The sequence below is a fragment of the Vanellus vanellus genome (assembly GCF_965231255.1).
Source record: "Vanellus vanellus genome assembly, chromosome: 17".
In the NCBI taxonomy this organism is placed as follows: Eukaryota; Metazoa; Chordata; class Aves; order Charadriiformes; family Charadriidae; genus Vanellus; species Vanellus vanellus.
This window is the reverse complement of record NC_138922.1, coordinates 14,424,306-14,446,272: the sequence shown is the minus strand read 5'-3', so window position 1 is coordinate 14,446,272 and position 21,967 is coordinate 14,424,306. Positions and strand designations below refer to the sequence as shown.

General features: G+C 42.9%; 1 protein-coding gene across 1 annotated transcript in view; it reads left to right on the top strand.

Annotated features, from left to right (window-relative positions):
• The window catches only part of RPTOR (regulatory associated protein of MTOR complex 1), a 150,654-nt gene that overhangs the window by 11,298 nt on the left and 117,389 nt on the right, over positions 1 to 21,967 (top strand). Inside the window, exons 2-3 of the mRNA XM_082492144.1 lie at positions 3,929 to 4,031; positions 7,217 to 7,299. Coding sequence (XP_082348270.1) covers positions 3,929 to 4,031; positions 7,217 to 7,299 — 186 coding nt within the window. The remainder of the gene's footprint in view (positions 1 to 3,928; positions 4,032 to 7,216; positions 7,300 to 21,967) is intronic.

Genomic DNA, 21,967 nt, shown 5'->3' with positions numbered 1-21,967 from the left:
GCATTATTCACTTTCTTGGGCTCAGGTTTTCTTTTGATGTGTAGCGATACAGGATCATAGATGGCTGTTGAGTAGGCGTCAGAGGGGAGTGTGAGAGCGCTGTAATTCGTACTGAAGATGTGCTCTTTATTAGCAGAACAAATAGCCCTGAAGTATAATAGTTTACGTCCTTTGCGGGGAGGCAGGCAGAGGGGAAATCACCCCATTTGTCTGTGGGATCAGTTAGCCTGTTACTTTTCATTACCAGTTTGCTGTCTGTTTTCAAGGAGAAAAGCTTATTTAAAACACCGAACTTGGGAATAGAAAATAAATATCAGCCTGTTCAGCATAAGTCACAGATCAGACATTACTAGTAAAATATTGAAAAATAAGTCAGTATTAGACCACAAATGGGAAACTATAAATAAATGAGACAGAAAAGATTGTTTGGCAGGATACTTTCTCTTGAAAGAATGATTTGTATGGTTTCACTTCTAATAAGTCATTTTGTCCTGTAGCTTGCTTTGTTTCCTTCTGGGTTTTAGCGCCTGTTCGCCAGCGCATGATTACTTCTGGGATGTCGGTGCTCCAGAGCAGCCTGCAGCACCGAGTCCCTTCTGCGGCTCTGCCAGCTGGCGGGGGATGCAGCGTGCTGAAAAGGTGTCCTTGTTAACCAGCAGGTTAAAGCTCAGGCAGTGCAGGTAGTTCTGTAACCATCGGATGTTTTGTGTTTGTGGGGGTTTGTTTTGTTTTTTGTTTGTTATCTTTTTTTTTTCTTCCACCAGATCATACTGCTGAGCACTAATATTCTCAACAAATGTGCATAGTTGGTACATAACACTTCTGTGCTGCTTGAAATGGCAAAGGGTTACCTACTTAAGATCTTTTGTTAAATGTGATTCATTTCTTATCTTTGCCTGGCACACAGGTGGGCCGTGCCAAAAGTCTTGACAGGGACTGTGTGTCTCTGACTGTTTTAAGCGTATTTGATGGGTTTTGGGAAAGGAAAGGCAGAAAAAGATGACACTAAGTAATAATCTTGAAAGGTGTTGCTTTCTAAATGAAATTCTTTCCTTATCTTTTGTTGTCTTCTCCAAAGGAATAGAAAGGTTTCAAATCACATTATTTATTGCAATATCGAATTAACGTGATGTTTTCCTTGGTGCAGTAGTCGGTGCTGAACATGAAGTAGGTGAGCAGGAAGAAAGTTGGTGCTCTTGCTGAGAAAAAATAAGGCCCTGAAGTATTGGGTGCCAGACATCTACTTTACTGGGTAGAAAGCATCTAAAAAACCTGTCCCTTAGGTTTGAAGACTAAAGGGAACTATTTTTATCCATTGCCACTTAAGTACAGCAGCCTGCATCACGTATGAGCTCGTCTGTTCGCAGAGCCCACTGATGGGCGTCCCGGTAAGCGAAGGTGCAGGAAGCTTCCAGGCCAGCTCCGATCACTTTGAAAAATCAGGCTATTTTTAGAATATACAATTTTTTTTTACTGGATTAATTGAAAAATGAAACATTTTGGAACTATTCTTCCTCTTACTAGTGTTGGGTATTATTTTGTCGCCTTGAAAACCATAGAATCGTTTAGGTGGGAAAAGACCCTTCGGGTTGAGTCCAGCCGTGACCCCAGCACCTCCGAGTCCACCACTGAGCCCCGTCCCTCAGCGCCGCATCTGCGCCTCTTCTAAATCCCTCCAAGGATGGCGACTCCACCATGTCTCTGGGCAGCCTGTTCCAATGCTTGACAACCCCTTCGGTGAAGAAAACTTTCCTAATATCCAATCTAAACCTCCCCTGGTGCAATTTGAGGCCGTTTCCTCAGTGTATCTGTCTCCTGAAAATCACTCCTAGTGTAATGGTCGGCAGTTCTCCAGCTGGAGAAGAAATTTTGTGTCCTTTTGTGGGGGACACAGATTCCCCGTGCGTGGCTTGGATCGGGAGGTAAATCAGTTGGTACGTGGATGTTGAAGTAACTCTGTTCACAAGAAGTGCACCCAGTTAAAAAATGTCCTGTGTGCCCGTTACATGGGTAAAGATGTTGGGGTTTCGTTGCAGCTGTTGTGGGATGGTTCTTACTGGAGCCCTTATTGTAGTGACCCACCAGTGAGACCTTTGTGCTGGGTTCCGTAAAACCAGGGTGACAGTTGCCGTGTGAAATTATTTTCCAAACAAATCAAAAAAATGAGAGGGAAGGGTAAGATGTGCGTGAGCCACGTGAGAAGGGTCGGCAGCGTGTTGGTGGCAGAGTTTGGTTTTGAGGGTGGTGGTTTGGTGGTGATAAAATAAATGAAGGGAAACAAGGGGGAAAGAGAGATGAGAGCGAAAGATAAGAGAAGCCGACAGAGGGGTCGGAGGGTGGAAAAGCCTTCCCGGGGAGAGGGCTGAGGACGGAATCAGGCTGGCCGGCGGCGCAGGCGCTGCTCTGCATGGCAGCCCCGGGCCGAGTTGCGGCCGTCCCAGTCCGGGTGGTGGTGCCTCGCGGCTGCCTGACTGCATGCTGCAGCTGACCCTCATTTTGCCAGTGACTATACTTTAACTATGTTTCATTCTTAATTTTGATAAAGTACTCTTAGTGCCTGTGTACTTAGTGCTAAACTTCAGCTGTGGACCTTTTCAGCTGGTGTGAGTGCACTCGGTGGGAAGCCAATGCAACGCCAGTGAGGGAATCCCCAGTCAGACTCTTGTTTTCGTCTGTATTCTGGAAAGTGCTGCTTCCTCCTCGTTAGCTCATGGGGATGAGTAACTCCTACGTGATTGCAGGGTCTTCTTAGCAAAATCATAGTTTGGGATGAAGCCATTAACCAGATTTCTTGCTAATTTTTGCTCTGGGTTCTCCATCGCAGACACGGGAGTGCATGGACGCTGCAGCATTTCTGTCCTGATGGAGAGCCCGTCCCCCATTCGTGGGGTGAATAGTGTCTCTCTGCTCCAGTTTCTAGTTTCTTTATAAATTATATATTTGTGTGGCTCTAGCTTTTTCTGCATGTGTGGTGTTTGGATTTTTTTTTTTTGCGTTTTGCCTGCTGTTGTGAACTGTAATGAGCACGCTGGGGAAGGGGACACGCGGGTGGCCGTGCTTCAGACACGCAGGGGAGTGCTGAACACTGGATGGAATTACCGTAAGCCATCTTACGTCTTTTTTCCTTCTTTGGTTTAGGTGTTGGGGTGAGGGAGTTCAGAAAATACCATAAAGATGTGAAATAATAACTTTCAAGCAATATTTTTAAATGGCCATAGTTAAAACAATTAGTCTTTGGTTTAATGCAGCTTTTCGGTCACAGGTAAGGTATCGCTAAGTTTGGATTTTGTATGTTCGTGGTGCCCCTGGTGGCTACAGAAGCGTGTCTGAATGTCAGTTCTCCAGGGCTGGTACTGAAGCAGCAGCTATAGGAAGACCAGGAAGGGGAGCCAAGTGATGATGTCCTAAAATAAGAACATCCAGGATAACTAACATGCGAAGAAAACAAAACAAAAAAAATAGGCTAAACGTTTTGTTATGGTTTGGTTGGTCACTTGGGAGTTTTCCCCTTGTAATGCTTTTAGTTTTAATAATAGAGAGGACGTACTGTATTCTAATATTGATCAGGGACCCTGAATAGCATATTCTCATGTTTTAATAATGTATTTCAGTTGGACAGTGACTAATTTAAGATGAGTTGCAGAAGTCCAGTGATATCCATTTCCATGCTCTATAAAAGGAGAATGGGCTCTGGAAAGAATAATAAAAATAGTAATGTAAAATCTAAGTACTGTTCTATTAAAAAAAAAATAAATTAATCAGTCATGCCTTGCTTAAAATAGTCTGCGTTAAAGAGCAGATAACAAAACTTTGTTGAAACCCTTCAAAAGTTATAGTTGTGGTAAAATTTCAACGCAAATGAAAATTGATTTTTTTTTTTTTTTTTTTTTTCTACACTAAGTAAGCGTTTCATTGTCTGTCTTTGCAGATGAAGACTGTTAGTGTTGCCTTAGTTTTGTGCCTAAATGTCGGTGTGGACCCTCCTGATGTGGTGAAAACAACTCCCTGTGCCCGCCTGGAGTGTTGGATTGGTAAGTCTTGAGAGCTTCCAAGCTCCAGCTAACTCTGTCAGTCTTATAAATACTGAGTTACAGCGTATGGAGTAATCCTGCGGTTGTATGTTTCCTGGACTTAAAACTAGGGCGAACAAAAGGAAATCTGGCATCTCATTTCACTCATTTCTACGTCAGTTAATTAAGTGTCCAGCAGTAACTGCTGCCATAGGTCATCTCTCCTGCTTTATTCTAAAATGAGATAGCGTGGAGGAAAAAAAGCTGTTAATTAGCTACTTCGCTTTCTCTTAATTGTTGTAGATTTATAAATATCTAAAGAAATCTCTGAGCAGTAACATCTTTAGAGTACTGTGACCTGCAAAGGTTTAAAATTACCCTGCATCATACGATCGAGAAATAAGTTTTTGTAAAATGCATGGGCTTTACTGCATGTGGAGGTGACTGCTCTGGGGCTATTTTAATTGGGATCTTGAATTCAGAAGACCTGGCGTTATTCCCAAGGATGTCTTGCCAGCACTTCCACCGCATGGGCTTGCTACTTTGGTGCAGTGTTGGACTAAATTCCTAGTTTTTTGTTAAATGAAAAGTTCCCTTGGTTTTGGAGATCCAGTCTGATTATCAAGATGAGACAAATCTGAAGTAATATTAGAAGGAAATACTGTGTGTAAGAAAGCTTTCTAAAAGATTTGGTTTTTATCTAGGAATTGAAAATGTTCAGTCTTCAGCAAGTAACATGCAGAGCCCCGTAATCCTCAACTCTGGGGTTTATGACAGGTTGCAGAAGCAAATTAATCACTGCACAAACTGAATTTCTTTAAAAACTTCCAGAACATCTCGTTTCTAACCTTGCCTTACTTGCTTTGTGAATCATAACATCTCGTTGTTTTTTTTTTTTTAACCTAAAAATGCTGATGACTTTAAAGCAGTTAAGAAGCCATGAGCATGCACTAATGCATCTATTCAGGGGAGAGAACAGCTCTCATTTCTCATTGATACATGAGTAGAGAGCAAAGAGAATAGGGAGCATTGCAGAATCATTAAAATAAAGTTATGACTGATTATCATCAACAAAGAGAATTTTGAATGCAGTTTTTAAATTAAATTTTTAGTGTGTATATCTACACAAGTACTCATTTCCATTTCTTGAAACTTCTGAAAAAGGTAATTGCAAAAATACCCCCTGTTTTTTTTCTTCTTCTATACAACAGTTTCAAGAGAAGCTAATGGTGCGTATTGTGGAAACATAATGTCTTTGCCAGATGTGCAAGGAAGTGTGGAAATCATTTTGGTGCCATTGCTGCTATTTACAACCGAGCTGAGATCCCCAGGTTGTGAGCTCTGGTCACAAACGGCCATCGCAGTCATGGACAAAAGGCGGTTGCAGTTCTCACTGTGCCTTCCAGATGCACCCTTAGAACATGGGAAGTGTTTTGTTTTTCTCCAGAATTGAGCCTTAGCCGATATCTGGGCTGCAGTGTCCGCCTGGCACCAGTTAAGGCGTGGAGAGCTTCACGCCGTGATTGTGTCCGCTGGCCCTCGCTACCCTTGTGCGTACGCTCAGCGAGGGGGGCTGAAAGCTCACCTAATGACTGTGGTGGCATGAGCTATATTTAGGAAGGGAATTTGTTTCCATTGTTTGGCTCTTGGAATGGCACTAGTGCACTTTATTTTCATATAAAGGGTATTGTTAATAATGCTAATTACTCTGAAGGCGCTCCAGAGTTCACAAACTACGTTCCTCTGCTGCCAAAGTGCACGTGAGGTATTTTTAATTTTTTTTTGTCTGAAGTTCAGTTTGGCCCTTTTAGGGAGTCGAAAAAAAAGTCTGATGCATTTATGCTACTTTTTTTTTTCCCTTTTTCTAAATTTGAGCAGTAGCTAATGGCATATTAATTAACAAAAGGTGTTATGAGGCAGTGTGAATACTTTGGGGGGATTACTGTTCAAGACCTCCAGGGTTTCTGCTGGCCTTAATTCGCAAGGGGACCGTTGCAGTTCAGAGCAGCAAAGTCCGCTGCAGTGCACTGAGAGTTTCCGGAGGGTGCGGGAGTGCGGGCGCTGCAGGTCCGCAGCGGGTGCGGGCGCCCCGTCCCTCCTGCGGCCGCTCTGCCCAGCTCAGGGGCCGCAGCCGGGCAGAGCCGGCAGAGGGGCTTCTCGAGGTCTGGGCAGGCAGTTCGCTACGGCTTGTGTTTGGCTCAGAAAACCGGAAACAGTACACCCGCATTACCTTAAATCTTTCTACAAAAGTACACTAAAATGTTAATAAGATCCTAGCTTTTATTCATTTAAGAAAAATAACTCAAAGTCCTGCTTTCATCCTACTTTATTGTATTTTGTTTCTTACGGTACAAGGTAGAATATTTGTAAAGATTTTAAAAAACGATTTGGTTAAATGTTTTTAAAATAACGTATATTAAATTGCAAAATATTAGCTTCTAGTTTTTTTTTAACTTGTTAATAGCGTCAATTATATGGCCGTGGTTTTTGAATAAAGTACATAAGCTGAAATTGTATTGGTTTGTGTGGATGGTGGTAATTAGCTTGTGATAAAATTAACTTCTTAAAAATTACAAATGGCATATAGTCTCTGAAGCAGTAAGCAATGGAAGTAAATGAAGCAGGATTTTCCATTCATCAAGGAAAAATGTTTATCATCAAATTATTAACCAATTTAATTTTTTGTCATTATTTGCTATAGAAACCTTTTTTCAATATTAAAAGAAACAAATGTTATACCTCTCCTGTCTTTCAAAACAAAATTGTATTTATTACCTTAGTGAGAGAAATCTTCCAAATTTGGTGGTCTTTAATGGTATTTAATTTGTACTTGAATGAAGAATTTGGGGGTAGATTTTTGGGTATTGCACCCAAGTAAATTCCGTGAAGGATGTAATGTTTATGACTTTGAAATTGAATGCATGAAAGAAACCTGCAGTAAATATTGTTAAACAATCTTTCTTGCAAGCAGAACACCCGGGAGGGAAAGTGCAGAAAGCCTTTGGCCTCGTTTTCCGCAAAGCGGGCGGTGTTTGTGCGCTGGTGTAGGCTTTGCTCGCCTGGGTTGTAGCTCTGGATTTTGCAGAAACATAATTTGGAGTAGCTAAAAGTTTAAATGCACATAGAATTTGAACTAATTTCTGCCTGTTGTCCAGCTCAGTGATTCAGTGGTGATCAAAAGTACTCATTTGTGTCGTATTTCCTAGATCCTCTGTCAATGGGTCCTCAAAAAGCTCTGGAAACCATTGGTGCGAATTTGCAGAAGCAGTATGAGAACTGGCAGCCACGGGTAAGTGTCCCTCGCGCTTCCCCTCTGCAGCCGCAGATACGACGCTCCTTGGCGGGAGCGTTCAGTGTAGACTGAAAGCCAAGAGAGGTGTCACCGACGTGGCGTGGCGGTCTGGCAGCATCTGTTGCTTCCTTCAGCATGAGCGCGTTCCTGCGAGCTGCCCCGCTCGCTCGCGCTGCAGCCCGTGCCCCGCTGGGCCAGCGCTGCCTTCGGTCGTGGCGGGGGTGTTTGTTTAAAGTACGAAGTCCTACAGGGATTTTTTTTAAATTTAGGTTCTTCTGAGCTTATTGTCTTTTTGAGATGTTCTGAAGTTTTTCATTCCGAGTTTATAGTTTCTCCTGTTGTAAAAATGTGTTTGGCCTCAGCTCATTCCAAACCATGTGTCCCAGCGCTCGTCTGTACTGGTTTGATGCTTTGCAACAAATTACCATTGTGCAGTTAGTAGCTGAGGAAGGCTTTTGGTTTTGTTGTAAAACATAATTTCAGAGCTTTGGTAGCTGCTGATTCTAACTAAGAAATAATGTGTGTATTTGTTTTTGAAAGTGAATGTTTTGGATAGCAGTAACACAAAGCAGGAGTTAAAGAAACACACAAAGTACCGACTGTTTATGTCCTGTTCTGTAACATCTCACTTTCACATTGGGGAGGTGTTTTGCTTATGGCCATTTCAATGTCCATTGCTTATGGCCATTTCATGTGTCTCAGTAAATAAACTACAGAAAGATCTAAAGAATGAAATTTCAAGTCTGCAGTGTTTTCCAAATAGGTACAACCCCCAAACTATAATATCATCTTCACTGCTGATGTTCCCCAGTAGGTTCATGTCCTTATCTGTATGCTCCAGGCAGTTTGGGTCAAAACATTCCTCTTCAAAGTACCTGGACTATTGACTACTATATCATAAATTTATCATTATAAGCATGTAATGTATAACCCGAACAGAAACAGTAACTTTGCTGAATGAACCGACCTGTAGTTTTGCTTTAATATTTGTATTCCTTATGATGCGGTGTGCATGCTAACCCGCTCTTCGTTTTTTAGGGAGACATTGTTTCGTCTCTTCTTTTTAGATTGTTTTCAGTAATACTAATTAAGTGCAGTTTTGCCAGCACTGGGACTATATTTTCTAACATTGCTCACTACCCTATTTAATGTATAAATAATCTACAGAATGTCTCTGGACTGCCTGTTGGTGTATAGTTGGCATATAAGAGTATGGTCTGCAATTGGAAACGTTACTGGTATTGCCCTGTCCTCTGTATGGCGTGACTGGTTGAGGAGGCCTTTGCATTAGCAGCGCTCTTAGGTGTTTTTAATCAGTCTTCCTGTTTAAACTATGAGGGGTTACATTCATTTACTTGTTTCTTTATAATTTATGAAATCAATAAAGATAGGTTGCCGCTGCCGATGTTGTGTTCAGAATGCAGAAGCTCTGAACGTGGCTGTTCGCACAGGGAGACGGAGAACTTGAGGGGTTTGGGTTTTTGTTCGCCCAAATCTTCCATTCCTTCATGAAGGACTGGTAATACCTTCAGATAAAGGACAAGTGGCTTTGAGATTACCTTTGCAGTAGTAAATATAAACTTTTATTTTGCCAGACACTGCTGAGAATATTTTTCACCGAAAAAAGCGTTGGTGTATGTGTTGTGAAAGTAGTGTGCTGTATGCATTCAGGCCCTCCTCTTTCGAACTCCGACTTGGTGGAAATAATAATATATTCAGAGCAATTTGAATGTAAATACAACTCCTACCGGTTCTTTACCTCTTGCCTTTGTTTGGTACTTGCCTGCCCCCTTATTCAGGGTTGACTGACTGAAACTGAGTTTATCATTCAGTAGAAGCTGATTGTAGTACCTGAAGGAGACTTACTGTTTTTAGTGGGAACGCTTTTTTTCTGAAGTGTTTTGTAAGTATATTTATAGAAGAAGGACTTGAAACATATATGGTGTATATTTAAGACAAGAGAATTGACTTTTGTGTTTTTCATCTTGGTACGTTGACTTTTTTTTTTAAATCTCTCTCTAGCAGCCCAAGAATTTGGCAAAAAATTCAAATAGCATCTGAAACCAAATAGGAGAGTAAAACATCTTGATGCAAAGGTGAAAACAACCCCTTTTCTCCGCTCTTTTTAATAACAGAGTCCGTATTACTGAGGAGCGAGGGACAGGCGTCTAGAAGCAGCAGGGACCGTGTGTGGGCCGACCTCACGCTGCCTTGTAGAGTTTGCACAAAACATGAGGCAATTACTGGGCTGGGGTGTTTGTGTGCAAGGTGCCTGGTTCTTACCAGTAAATCACAGCCCTTTGAAACATTGCAAAGCTAAACACGTACCGGTTTATTGCACTCGACAGGGCTCTTGAGTTTTCTGCAGTAATAAAGAGAAGTTGATGTGCCATCTGCAATAAAACAATAGGAACATTATTGAATTTCCTAGACCTTTCATATAAATAATAATACATCTAGTTTTGTCTCTTTCTCAGTGTTTTGGAATGGTTGAAGAATTGATGGAAGGAAGACAATTTGAGGAAAACTAGGCAGTCTGAAAAAAAAAAAGACCAAATCATTAAAATCTTCTGAAATAGCCAATATTCCTGGGCTGTCAGTGTGGGTCCTTACACTAGGAGACGCCTGTGGTCAGTATCTTGGTGTGAATGCACCACCAGGGCTGACTACTGGGAAATGGGTCATGGCAGTAATAAAGGCTGTGTGAAAAGCGCCGTGACATCACTCCCCGTGCAGTCCTTCTCTGCTTATGGTTGTAGGATGTTCGAATAGGTGTCTGGTTTTGTTAAATACAAATAGCTCAGATGAAAAAGCTTTTAAAAGGAGTAAGCGTGAAAATTCTTTGTTTCTGGAAGCTCCCAGGCTGCATAGCTGATGCATATTTCCTTCCAGGTCTTATTGAGCCCCTTTCTAAATAATTTATCAGCTTGCCATTGCTTGAAGTATTTGTTCTGATTAAATTTAAGACTTTGCTTTATTGTTGTGTAGCTACATAAATTTGTGTGCTGCAGGAGTAAAAAACACTTCAGCCACTGTTTCATCTGCAAAATACTGCAGTTAAACAATATTCAGTCATTTCATTGCAATTCTCAAATGAAAATTTTACTGGGGGAGGAGAGTAGGAGATGACAAAGCTGTAAGCTTTGTCTTTATAAAAAATTTTCTGAACAAGTAAGAGTTCTTGCAACTCAGTGCAAAGATAATGTAGGTGCTAGTGAAAAAGTGGAAAGAAAATAAGACAGCTCTTCTCTAACATTACCTTGGGTCACGGGTTTTGAGCATCACTGAGCATGGAAGGGGCTGAATGTGAGGGTAATCCGGAAAGCAGGCTCAATTACAGGGGATAAAAGGGGCTGCTTAAGCAGCTGAGAATGAAAGGAGAAAAAGATCGTGAAAGTTAAGAGCACAGGACCCCATAATGGCTAGCCTGATTGGAGGGGGTCCTTCCCTGCCGCTGCTCCTCTGGCCTTTGGGGGCACCCGCGGCCGGAGGGGCTGAGCAGGACCGGGGCTCGCTGCTCGCCGGGCCGGGTTAGAGTTTGGCAGGCAGTGCCAGGAGAGCACCGTGGAAAAGGAGAGCCTTTAGCTGAGACAGCACATTATATCACCTTAATTGCACCAAATAAAATACTTTAAATTTCTATTGAGGATTCTTCACGTGCGCTGTATTTAAAATATTTAGATAAGAAATTGATCACATTGAGGTGGTATTTCTCTGCCTCCGATCTCCATCTGTTACCCGCTGCAGCACACTGCCAGCGCTAGGTGCAGTGTTGTAGTAGTGACCAGCGAGAGCACTACTTTGCGTGTGCTGGCAGTAAGTAGCAAGTATTTTCCCTGTTGTTTGCATGCAGATTTAGTTTTCTTGGCAGCATTGCATGTTATGCCATTCAAAAGGCAGGAATTTTCCTTAGCTTAAAAGTCAACAGACTTTGAAAATAGGAATAATAGACTGTGAGCTCTGAGTGCTGCTGCAGTGAGATGGTTTATGGAGATGCAGTAGCTAGTGGGGATTTTTATGAGCAGAAGTTACTGTTACTTAAGTCCCAGTTTACATCCATTTATCAGCAGAGCCTGGGACTTGGGTTCTTTGCTGTAACATTCTGCAGAGCTGGAGCAGAGGGGTTAGTGGAGAGCATGAAGGTGTTGTTCAGCTTCCTACTGCTCCTCTGCACAGCACGCTGTTCCTTTTCTTGTGGACTGGTTTGAGAGAGCGTGATTTTCTGCATCCTCTTGGCTGGAGCTCTCTGAACTGAGCTACAGTACTTTTGTATAAAAAGCACCAGTTACCCCTTGTAAAATGATCATTGAGTGTGGTATTGTACAGAATGCTACGAGGTGAGGTGGATCTGTGATTGCTGGCTTCGCTCTTAGGAGGGTGCCAGAATTTTTCTTTTTTTTCCACCCCTTCTCTCATAATGGACATCTCGTTACTTGGCTCGTAGCCTTCCCTAGACAAAGGTTCCTTCGTTTCCATTCCTGTGTATATGCCTTTGAGAATGGGGCTGTGTAGCCAAAGGCAGAACTGTAGATTGAATGATGCACAGTTTACATAATTCACGATCTGATATGAAGTAGTCTGGAGCATACACTTATTAAATTTGCATGAAATTATAGAATTTTTTTCGTTTTGTTGGCTATGGCTTTTGACCAGGTTCTTTCTTTAACTCTAAACTGACCAGAAAATGCACAGGACTTTTTCGTACTTCCTCTCATCTCCCTCAATAATTTTGACGCTTTGGTTGTGATTTCTGCTAGTCCAAATGAGCCCCAATGGCGCTCCTACACCAGGTGCTTTGTGCAATACTGTTCTTTAGTCTCTGACAGAAGCTTCACCAGTCCTACCCCTGGAAGGTCAAAAACTGCTGTTCCTAAGTAGAGGTGGGGTTGAGAAGGCTGGCTGAGACACTTGGATTCCTCCATTGCTCCTGAAGTGCGTTCTTAACACTGGAGGCGTGGGACCTTGTCTCAGGGAAAATGAATGCTTTGAGTTTTATAAAATCTTCCTTTTCCTGAGAGTTTGTGCCATGCGGAGGTCTTTGCACAGCTAGCCATGAGACCACGTAGAAACAGATGTTGGGACTCCTTTTTTTGTTGTTGTGTTTTTGTTGTTGTTGTTTGTTTAATTGGACCCCTGCAGCACACCGGAGCCCTGGTCATGGAGGAGGGTTTGGTTGAGGCGGTTGCTGCACCGATGAGATGGAGACCACTGCTGCACAGCTCACAGGCTGAAAAAAGGCGGATGCAAGCAAATGGGAGAGTACAAAGAGACAGTGACATACGAGCAGTCAATGGGATACAGTCTGAGCATAACAGAAGCCTGACTTGAAACGTGCTGGTAGATGTTACAGCATGATACAATATGGAAATAAGAATCAACTGGAAGTTTTGAAAGTGCAGTCATGCGGTGGAAGGGATTATACTGCAGGGAATAGGTTTGGAACAGACCAGAGTATGGGGTTGCCGGTGAATTTGGTTTGCATGTGACACTACTGAAAGAAACAAGATTTGGAAGGTGCAAAGAAGAGGAGCAGTGGTAGAGCTGGAGGAGAGAATATGCAGAAAGTAATTACAAATGGCATGTCTCAGAGCTGAAGCAATATGTAATTGGCACATTCACGAGATCTATCCAAGAACCTTGACAGCCATGCTGCCCAGCAAAGCCGAGGGCTGGAGCACAACTGTTTTCCTTTTAAGCTGGACTGTTACAGAAAATAAAGCTTTAGTTGTGGTACACAAGAGTTCTTCTAACCCATCCATGGTCCTCAAAAGGAAAGTTGCATTTTCTGCTATATTTAAGGTAGACTTTGATCTGACGTCTTATTTTGATGTGTATGGAGGTTTCAGGGAGGGGGAAGGAGCTCCAGAGACCTTTGTAGCAGTTTGAATATTTGTCGTCCATTGAAGCTAGTTACAGTGGCACAGTGTCCGCGCGTCCGTGTGTTTAAACAAGCCGCCTCGCTGCTGAGGGGAGCGGGCGTTGGGCCCTGCTCTGCCACAGATTTGGAAATGAGTGGGTGAAGGTGCAGAGGTGGAAGCGCTCTGAGCTGCTCTGAGACCCTACAACACTGTTCCAGTGGGATCTTGCTTATGTAGAGGGACCTTTACTTCAAGTTGAAGGTCAGTTCTTCTATGGAAATTGGGATTTTTTACATCCTCTGGTAAGTAACTTAATGGAGTGTGAGAGGTTTGTGCCTCCCTGTAAGATTTAACCACAGCAAGGTCTGTAATTTGTCATCTGTGCGAAGTCTATTTCCCCCACTCCCCCCTCCTTCGGGCCAGTAGCTCTCGGGCTTCTGTACCTCCGCTCGCCGTAACCAACACCAGCGAAGCCAAAGAGCTTTAAACATTACATCCCACAGATTATTTTTTTTCTCTTTACACCCACTTGCCTAAATAAAACAAAGTCAATTACAGTATTGATTTTTCTAATTCAAGTGCTACGTTGTTGTCTTCCTTTTTCTTCTCTCCACTTCCTCCTTTTTGCCAAGGCAGTCATCCGCACTGCTTCGAGTGTCCGATGGAATTAGCTGGGAGTATTTCATTAGAGCTCCGCCTGAACGGACATCACTGGAGTGAAGGACTGTGGACTGTGAAGAGGGATGAAAATCCCAGATAGGGAAAGGACTAGAGAGATCTAGAAGGCAAGATTAAATAAACTCCTGGAAAGCCTTTGGGAAGGGTGGCTTGAGAGCAAACCGATGTTTGAGAATGCCTGCACCTTCAGCGTCCCTCGTCACTGAGGAGGGCGTGGACACTGCCACGCAGCAGTTTTGCTTCTGTTCCTTACGCAGTTCTCTTCTTGATGCTCCACAACTTGTATTACTGTCACTTACTAAGAGACAGGCAGTAACATATCCGAACTCGTTCGTCTGGCAGATCTAGGCATGTTTTAGGTCTTTCCAGCCCACTTAATTTATGTGATGGTGCCCATTTTTTCACTCAGTTCAAAGAGGTGACATAATCAAGGAGGAGTGACTGCAGGAATCTTTTACTGAAGTGGGCCCACGGGAACTGAGAAACTCGGTCCTAATCCCAAGTAGCCACACACGTTCCTTTTATGTGTGGCACTAACAGAAACGTTAGTTAAACTATGGCTATATGTTATCTTTTCCCCCGAGTTCCTGATGCCAGGCTGAGACTCTCAGCAGTACCTGTCCCATTGTGCTTTACTATGCAGATTTTTAAATAAAGGTTTTTCCTTTTATTTTCTAATCCAATTTGATACGGTGTGTGTCGCCTCTTGCAGCTTGCATCCACCCGTGAGTGATGGTCTCTGAGGAGTCATCTCGTACAATACGGATAGATTATACTTTTTGTGGCAAGCCTTCAAGGAAACAGTGATGCTTTTCTCATCAAACGAGGCTGTGAGGCTGCTTCTTTCTCTCTTCTGGTCTGCTTCCCAACAGTTTTCTCTTAATTTCAAAGGAAATGCAGCCAAGATACTTGAAACAGATAATTTAAAGCCTCTACCTTTTTGTGCATGTTTTCTGTTGTTGATGCTGTTGTTTCCCTCATTAGATATCTCTGGGCTTTGATACGATTTCTGAGGTTTCATTCCTTGCATTGCTTCCTTCTGCCTAATTAATTGGTAAGTTGCCTGCTGCACATCAAAGGTTGAGCATTTCCTAAAGAGTAACTAGTTAAGCATGAAAACTAATTGAACACATGACCTAATTATTGGTGTCTCTGTGAGTCATACTTTTCCTTTATTTCTGTAGGGTTTTTCTTTTAAAACAACAGCAAATACTAATTGCTCCTGCAAAAGAAATACTGTAGAATTCCAAAGGGGAAAATGTAAAATGGAAAAACTTGTACGTGGTCTCCCTACTCTGCAGATGTGGGAACATGTAACAAAAAATGAATAAAAATAAAAAAAAGAAGAAGACTCTGTGACCTTGTTTAACAAAACCAGGTCTTCCTAAGAGGACGATGTTTGTTGTTTTCTATTTCCCAACAGCCTCTTGAATTTGGCAGCTATCTCGGGCTCTGCAAAATTTTGCTGTATCAGTCTTTTGCTGTCTTGTTAAAGATCAACTGTCTTCAGCGTAGGCCATCATTTTTATCCAGAAAAAAAAGTCTGTCATAGAAGAGGGGTCAACAAGCACAGTTGCCAAAGGCAGTTATTCACATTCTCATTCCGTCTGAAAAGTTGTGACCATTCTGAGCTTGGCTGTTAGCCGTGTGCTGTTTTCGCAATATCCCTCTAGAAGAACTGGCAGCTTAGCCGGAAAAGCACAAGTTGTAAATACGGTAAATGATGAAAGCCCCTTTTTTGTCTTGTGAATATAGAGAAAATTAGGGCCAATTAGGCAGTATCTGACCTGTAGTTTTCCTTTTGGTAGTTCTCCGAGAGGGATGTGCAGCCCAGCCATCCCCTCATCCGCAGCATAGCTTGGTGGGGGAGAACGCAGGACCACAGTCCCAGTTCAAACCATCAATCCCAGTTCAAACCATCAACAAAGATGCACTGCGTTGAAGCTACTCTCTTTTGTGCTAAAAAACCCGAACTGGGCCACCTGCTCTGCTGTCGGGGCACTGGGCGTCGGGAGGAAGTCGCGATGGACGACTGGGGAGATCGTAGTGTCTGAAACCACTGCAGAGGTTCCCTGGAGTTTTGCAGCCTGGTTGTAGCGGGGTGTCTGTAGGCACTGCTGGTGTGACCGCCTTCCCGTGGGAGCGGCTCCACCACCCCAACGTGAAAAATCTCCTATAGCAGTGACACCCACGGGATTTGGGAGTAAGCCGTACAAGTGGAAAGCTCCCTAGCACAGTTCTGGGGCTCAGTCTAGGCAGAACGAGTGTTTTAATTCTTTTGATAGCGAGGAAAAAAAATCTGATAAATCTGTAACACACTCATAAAAATAAAGTGGAAACTGCAAAATTGCAACAGTAATGTACTTGATACTGATTTCTCTGAGATTCTCGTGGAAAAATGAGGCACAAAAAGGAGAAAAAAAAATAGTTACAGGCATGAACTGACATGAAGAAGCGTATTCAGAAGCTGTACAGCCAAGGAAGTGGTATTAAGCTGTTTTGTGAACTGAACTGTTCATGCATTGCAGATCAGCAGCGATCTGGCATTCTGGAACTAAGTCAACAACTTGCAAAATCAGTTTAGTGGGAAAATCCTCTGGGTCGTGCCATCTTGCTGAAAGCTTCGAACACCGCAGGCAGGAGTGACCTTGAATGAAGGAGACGGGGCAAAGGGGGAGCTATCGCTGAGGTCTAGAAAGATGAGTTTGAACCACAATGAAAAGGACATTTAACTTGTAAGGAAACAAAATTTCTTCCCATTTTATTAGAAAAGCGATGGAGTAACGTGACTGGTTCGGTTAGCGTATCTCTCTGAAAAGTGGCAGTCTTCAGAATCACCGATCTCCTCGAGCAGCTGCTGGAGGATGCCGCCTGAAACCCGCATCGCTGCACGACATCCCGCCACTATTTCTGCACGTTTTAAACACCTCCCCTTCAAAATGTAAAATCTCCCAGCTGCACGTTGAGTAAGGTCTGCCTGGTGGGGAAGCAGCTAAGGGCATAAGACCATCAAGAACCAGATTCTCATTGTCCCTACTGCCTTCCCCTTCCCCTTCCCCTCCCCCTTCCCTTCCCCGCCCCTTCATTAGCGGATGCAATGAGTGCCCCTTGCCCAGGTGGAGCGTCCTGACGCTGCCTCTGCCATGCTTTATCACCCCACATCTGAACTCCTATTAATTTTGAAATCCTCTATTTGAATGCAGTGGCTCAGTGACCATGCTTTCTCTTGCTTCCCTTTCCATAATCTTCTGACAGTAAGAGCCATTCACATGTTCTATAGTTCCTCTCTGTTTTGTTTTGTATTTTGTCATCCAGAGGAGGCCGGTCTCGGCAGACAAGCAAGATTGGTGTATTCTGGTGTATTTTTGTGTGACCATTGTACTCTTAACGTCAGTTTGTCCTGAGATGTGAAGAAAGACCTGATATTAGAAAGGCTTCTTGAAAGAGATAAGCAGCTCTGCCTGCTCAAATCTGATTAACGTTTTTCTGTAATTACCACCCAGCCTCTGTGTGACCTATTTAAAAATACCTTGTCTTTGTGTTCGTGAGAGTAGTGAATCACTCGGATTAGAGACAGGGAGAAGCCTTCTGCAGACCCACTTGCATCGACCCTGCTGCTCTTTATCTAGTAAATACCGCCAGGTATCCCCCGGACAAACTGCACTTGCAGATGGGGTTGTATTAGACAACTGCAGCTTCTTTCTGAACAGGCATCAGAGTTTTGTGCAAAACTTAGAGCATTACCAAAGAAAACTATTTACACTTTTATTTATATTCCTGCTCATCTCTAAGGCAGAACGAGAAAAGCCTGAAATACCTTGGGTTTAACTCCTTTCGTCTGGATCGTAACAAAACATAAACCTCTGAATGATTGTTTTTCCTTTTCCTGACTCATTAAGCTGTTTGTTAATCTGAATATTGCTTCATTAAACAATTACTTTGCAATCATAGGAAAACCCGACATTATAAAGAATTATTAAGTATTGAGAAGATTAACTTCTTGTCCTAGCACGAATATAGGTTGGTAGTACCTCCTGTTGAGGATGATGCGCTTTGACCAGAATGTGAAGACAACCGGTTTGAGGGTTGGCTTACGCACCAGATTGCGGTCCTGCAGCCTACACTGGGCCCCGCGTAATGTCTAAGTTTATGTTTAAGAAACAAGAAGATGCAGAGCCTGAAACTTTAAAGAGATCTTAAAATAGAGGTAATAAAGAAGTAATAGTACTAAAATGACACTGTTGCTTAGGAGTTACGTTATTTGACTAAGTAGGTTTTAAAGATGTGTCCTGGGGCGTACTGGAAATCCTGTTAGAGCATTTTGTGATGCGACCCATCAAACTGTCAGGAGTCTGAGGACGGAGATCTGGCATATAAGCAGCAGATTTAAGTTCTCTTACAATTCCCTTTGTTTAAAAAGAAACAATTGTTTACACCGCCGTCTCAGAATGTTTATTGGTTTTGGACAGACAGGGAGGGATTCTGACCGTACAGAGTACACTGGTGGGTGTCATTTCTATAAATCCTGGAGGAAACTTGTAGCGTGTAGCAGCTTATAATTGCTGAGACACCCCCCCCCCCCCCCAGTCCATCTATTGTAGCAGATATTCAAGGTTAGTACTCTTGATTTTTGTCTTCCCTGTCAACATCAGTTCTCACGAACAGACCGCTCAAAGGTATTTTTTTGGAAGTATTATTGAATACTGAATCCGCACAATGAGGATTAGGTACTTTAGAATTCATTTCACATTGGACTTAAAAGCAAGGTCATAGACTCTGCAGAGGAAAGGTAAAGTCACCACACTGCTGACTACAGTCAAGCGAATAAATGTTCCACCCTTACAGCTTAGCTCTAGTAATGCATTTTGTCCTGGACATCTCGCAAATTAAGCTGTTTAAGACTTGGGCTGCTTGTGAATATATTAGCAAGTAGGAGATTGCGATGGCTTTTTAAAATGCAACCAAATATCTCCAGAGGACTTGGCTAAGACTTGCAAGAGTCTTCCTTGTGGCTTAGTTTAGCATTTAAACTTAAGAATCCGTAAGTTATAGTACGTCTTCACTGTAATTAATATTTTTCAAGTTAGCAATAACTAATAATATTATCGGAAACATTTTCACGGCCTGTATTAACCAGGTTAAGCTGTTGCTTGTAACATCCATTTGGGATTTCCAGCGTGCTCCCTTGTACTTAAATATGCAGGTTTTGATTATCTTTGATTAATCCTCATGAATTTACATCAGGGTAATTTAATGTGCCCACAAACTAAAATTAAAACATCTAAAAGGTGGTTTGTGTTTTTTTTTTTTAAAAAAAAGCCTGGCATCTGTGGATATGGTTCAGAATAATTTGTATTTGCCTGCACGTCTCTAACGCAAGAGTTATTGTGGCCGTATCAGCTTGGGCTTACAGGCAATTGAATTTATGATTGATTTATAGTAGGTATAAATTGAAATCACTTCTTACATTGCTGAAGTGATCTCTGACGCTATCACATAACATGCTTTTGCGGCTGTTTACTTCTCCGCTCCCCGCGTTTCGCAGTGGGATGATGTGGCGCAGCAGCCCCCGGTCTGGCACTCCTGTTTGCACGCGTAAGGAAAGGAGCAGCGAAGCCGCATCAGTGCAAACGCTGTGAAATTCCAGAAACTGTGGGTGAGAGCGCAGGCGTCCTGCCAGCTTCCCTGCTAGGCAGAGTTGGCCGGGCGCTTTGGGACAAGCGTGTCGTACCGCCATCCCTTCCAGGCTCCGCAGCCAACCGGGAGTGACTGCGGGGTGCAGTGCTGCCCGGCGAGGGTTGCTCTCTTACTGAGATTTTGCTGCTCTTTTCTTTGGGGTGGACATGGAAAAGAGCTGCACAAATCGCAGTACATTGCTTTTGGAGAAACTGTCAGATACCCTTTGGAGAAAAGGATCCAGATTTATTACAAGACATATTTTTTATGGATGTAGTAAGGGTTATTTTAAACAAACGCTTGTAATGGGGTAGTGCAGAACATGTTGCTACGTGAATTCCAAAGGTTGACTATATTTTTGACTGATTTCCCAAGGAAGCCCGGCTTTTAACACCGTGCAGTGCGCGGTTGCATCTTGCACCCACCGTACACAACCTTAACACATCACAGGACATTTATAAAAGGGTTGAGAATTCAGAATTTAAATTTGTCTTAAACGTTTTGTGACAATGCCTGGATGGAGTTAGGGGACAGACTGCGTATTGTTACTGTCTCGGTCAGCTATGGAACAGGCTGCAGTCTGAGCCCATCTCCTAGCAGACATTAACAGCTACGTATGGGGAGGGAAGAGAAAACACCATTAACACCCAGACCTTCAGAAAGAGATTGCATCCGATTGGGTGACAGAAAATCCAAAAATGAGCAGCAAAGTTGGGGAAAATTTGGCTTCATTCTGCTGCTCATGAAATAATTCTTTTCTGTGTGGATTGGTCATTTATTGTGAAACTGTGCAAAAATAAAAGTGTTCTTGTACAGTTCTGAATTTGTCTATTCTTTGATGTGTTTCCAAAGCCAGTGTCAATTCAGGATCCTAAATCTTTCTTTGAGGCAAGAAAAAAGATGTGTTTTAGTAAGTATTAAAATTAAATCACGGTACATCACAGGATCGAGATATTAATAACAGTCTTGAATGAAGCACAGAGCAAAGTGGTTTTGTTATGAATGAAGTATGTAGTTTTTCCACTAAAACAGCTTCAGCATCAGGAGGTTTGGAAGTGCACCAACTTAGTGTCATGTGTACAAAAAGAAAAAAAAAGTGTGGGGATAACAACAGCATGAAAAGTCCATAGTAATGAAGTTAATTGAAAGGAAATTAGTGGGAATAAAGGAATGGGTGGTGAAAGGTATTAGGAACATGAACTGTTGGTGTGTTTCGGAAGGATTTGTGGAAGAAGTGGCTTAGAGAGAGTCGCTTGAGATGTAGACCCGCGGAGGTCTTTGCGGAAGCTCGGTCTCCGAGGAGAGGTTTATCCCTTAGATCAGTTCTAGCGCAAAGACTAGTGAGTGAGCAGAGATGACTGATGGTTAGCAAGTAAAAGCTCTCTGGGTAGGTAACTGGACTGGACCAACTGGGCTGCACTGGAGAGCAGGAGCAGAGGAGCTGTGTTGGTTCTCCTCCGGGGCTCTGGCTGGTACCCTGCCAACTGCGGATGCGCAAAAACATTTCGTGCCTCAGCGTGTATCGTATGTGCCGAGAGGCTTTCTGAGCTGGAGGTGGAGTCTTGGTATTTTACTGCCCTGCGTATATTGTTCTTCCAGGAGTTTATGAATGCCAAAAAGTTTAAAATGGTTGAAAGAAGCGATTGAACGGTGTCCTGTGGCAAGGACGCGCTTGGCTCTGCGACGTTTAGTTACGCTGTGTCTCTCTGTTCTTCTGCTCTAAAGGTGTCAGTGGATATTTTCATTTTAAGTTTACCTAGTTCCAGTGTTGGAAGAGGCAATAGCTAGCCAAGGGAAAACGAATAAAACAAAATTGGTTCTCATTTTACACTGCTGTATACAGCCTCTGTGTTGTTCCCCCTGGCAGATGAATCCCAGGCCATTTCATCATTCCTCATGTGACAGCCATTGCACAGCTTAAAAAAACCCCAGACCATCTTCAAGATAGAGGTGTTTGCTGGATTCTACAGCAGCATAGTGGTTTGGGGGCTTCTTTCTTGCTTTCCTGACGATTTCTGACTCTGTACTTGCTTTTATAGTGCGCCGATGTTAATACAGAACAGCTCCTTGCACTCCCAACATCTCGCTTAGGTCGAGGCTAATTGTTCTCTGTGTAAAATCAGAATGGTGTTTCTTCTTGCACAACTTCTGAATGTGTCTGTGTCAGGTATCCTCTTCCACGCTGCTGCTGCTGCTCAAGCACTCCCTACCGCAGTAATTCTGAATAGCCCTCTGTCATCAACACACTGGTGTATTTCTGCTCGTTCCCTTTTCAGTAGTATTTATTAATATGTTGGATGGTTCAGGCTACAAAACCGATCCCCTTGGAACTTCACAGCGACTTCCCTCCACGGGCAAAATTAACGATTCGCCCACCACCCGCCTGTTTTATAAGCAAGTCTTTGTATATGGACTTTCCTCCAAATCTCACGTTAAGATCTTGCTAAATATCT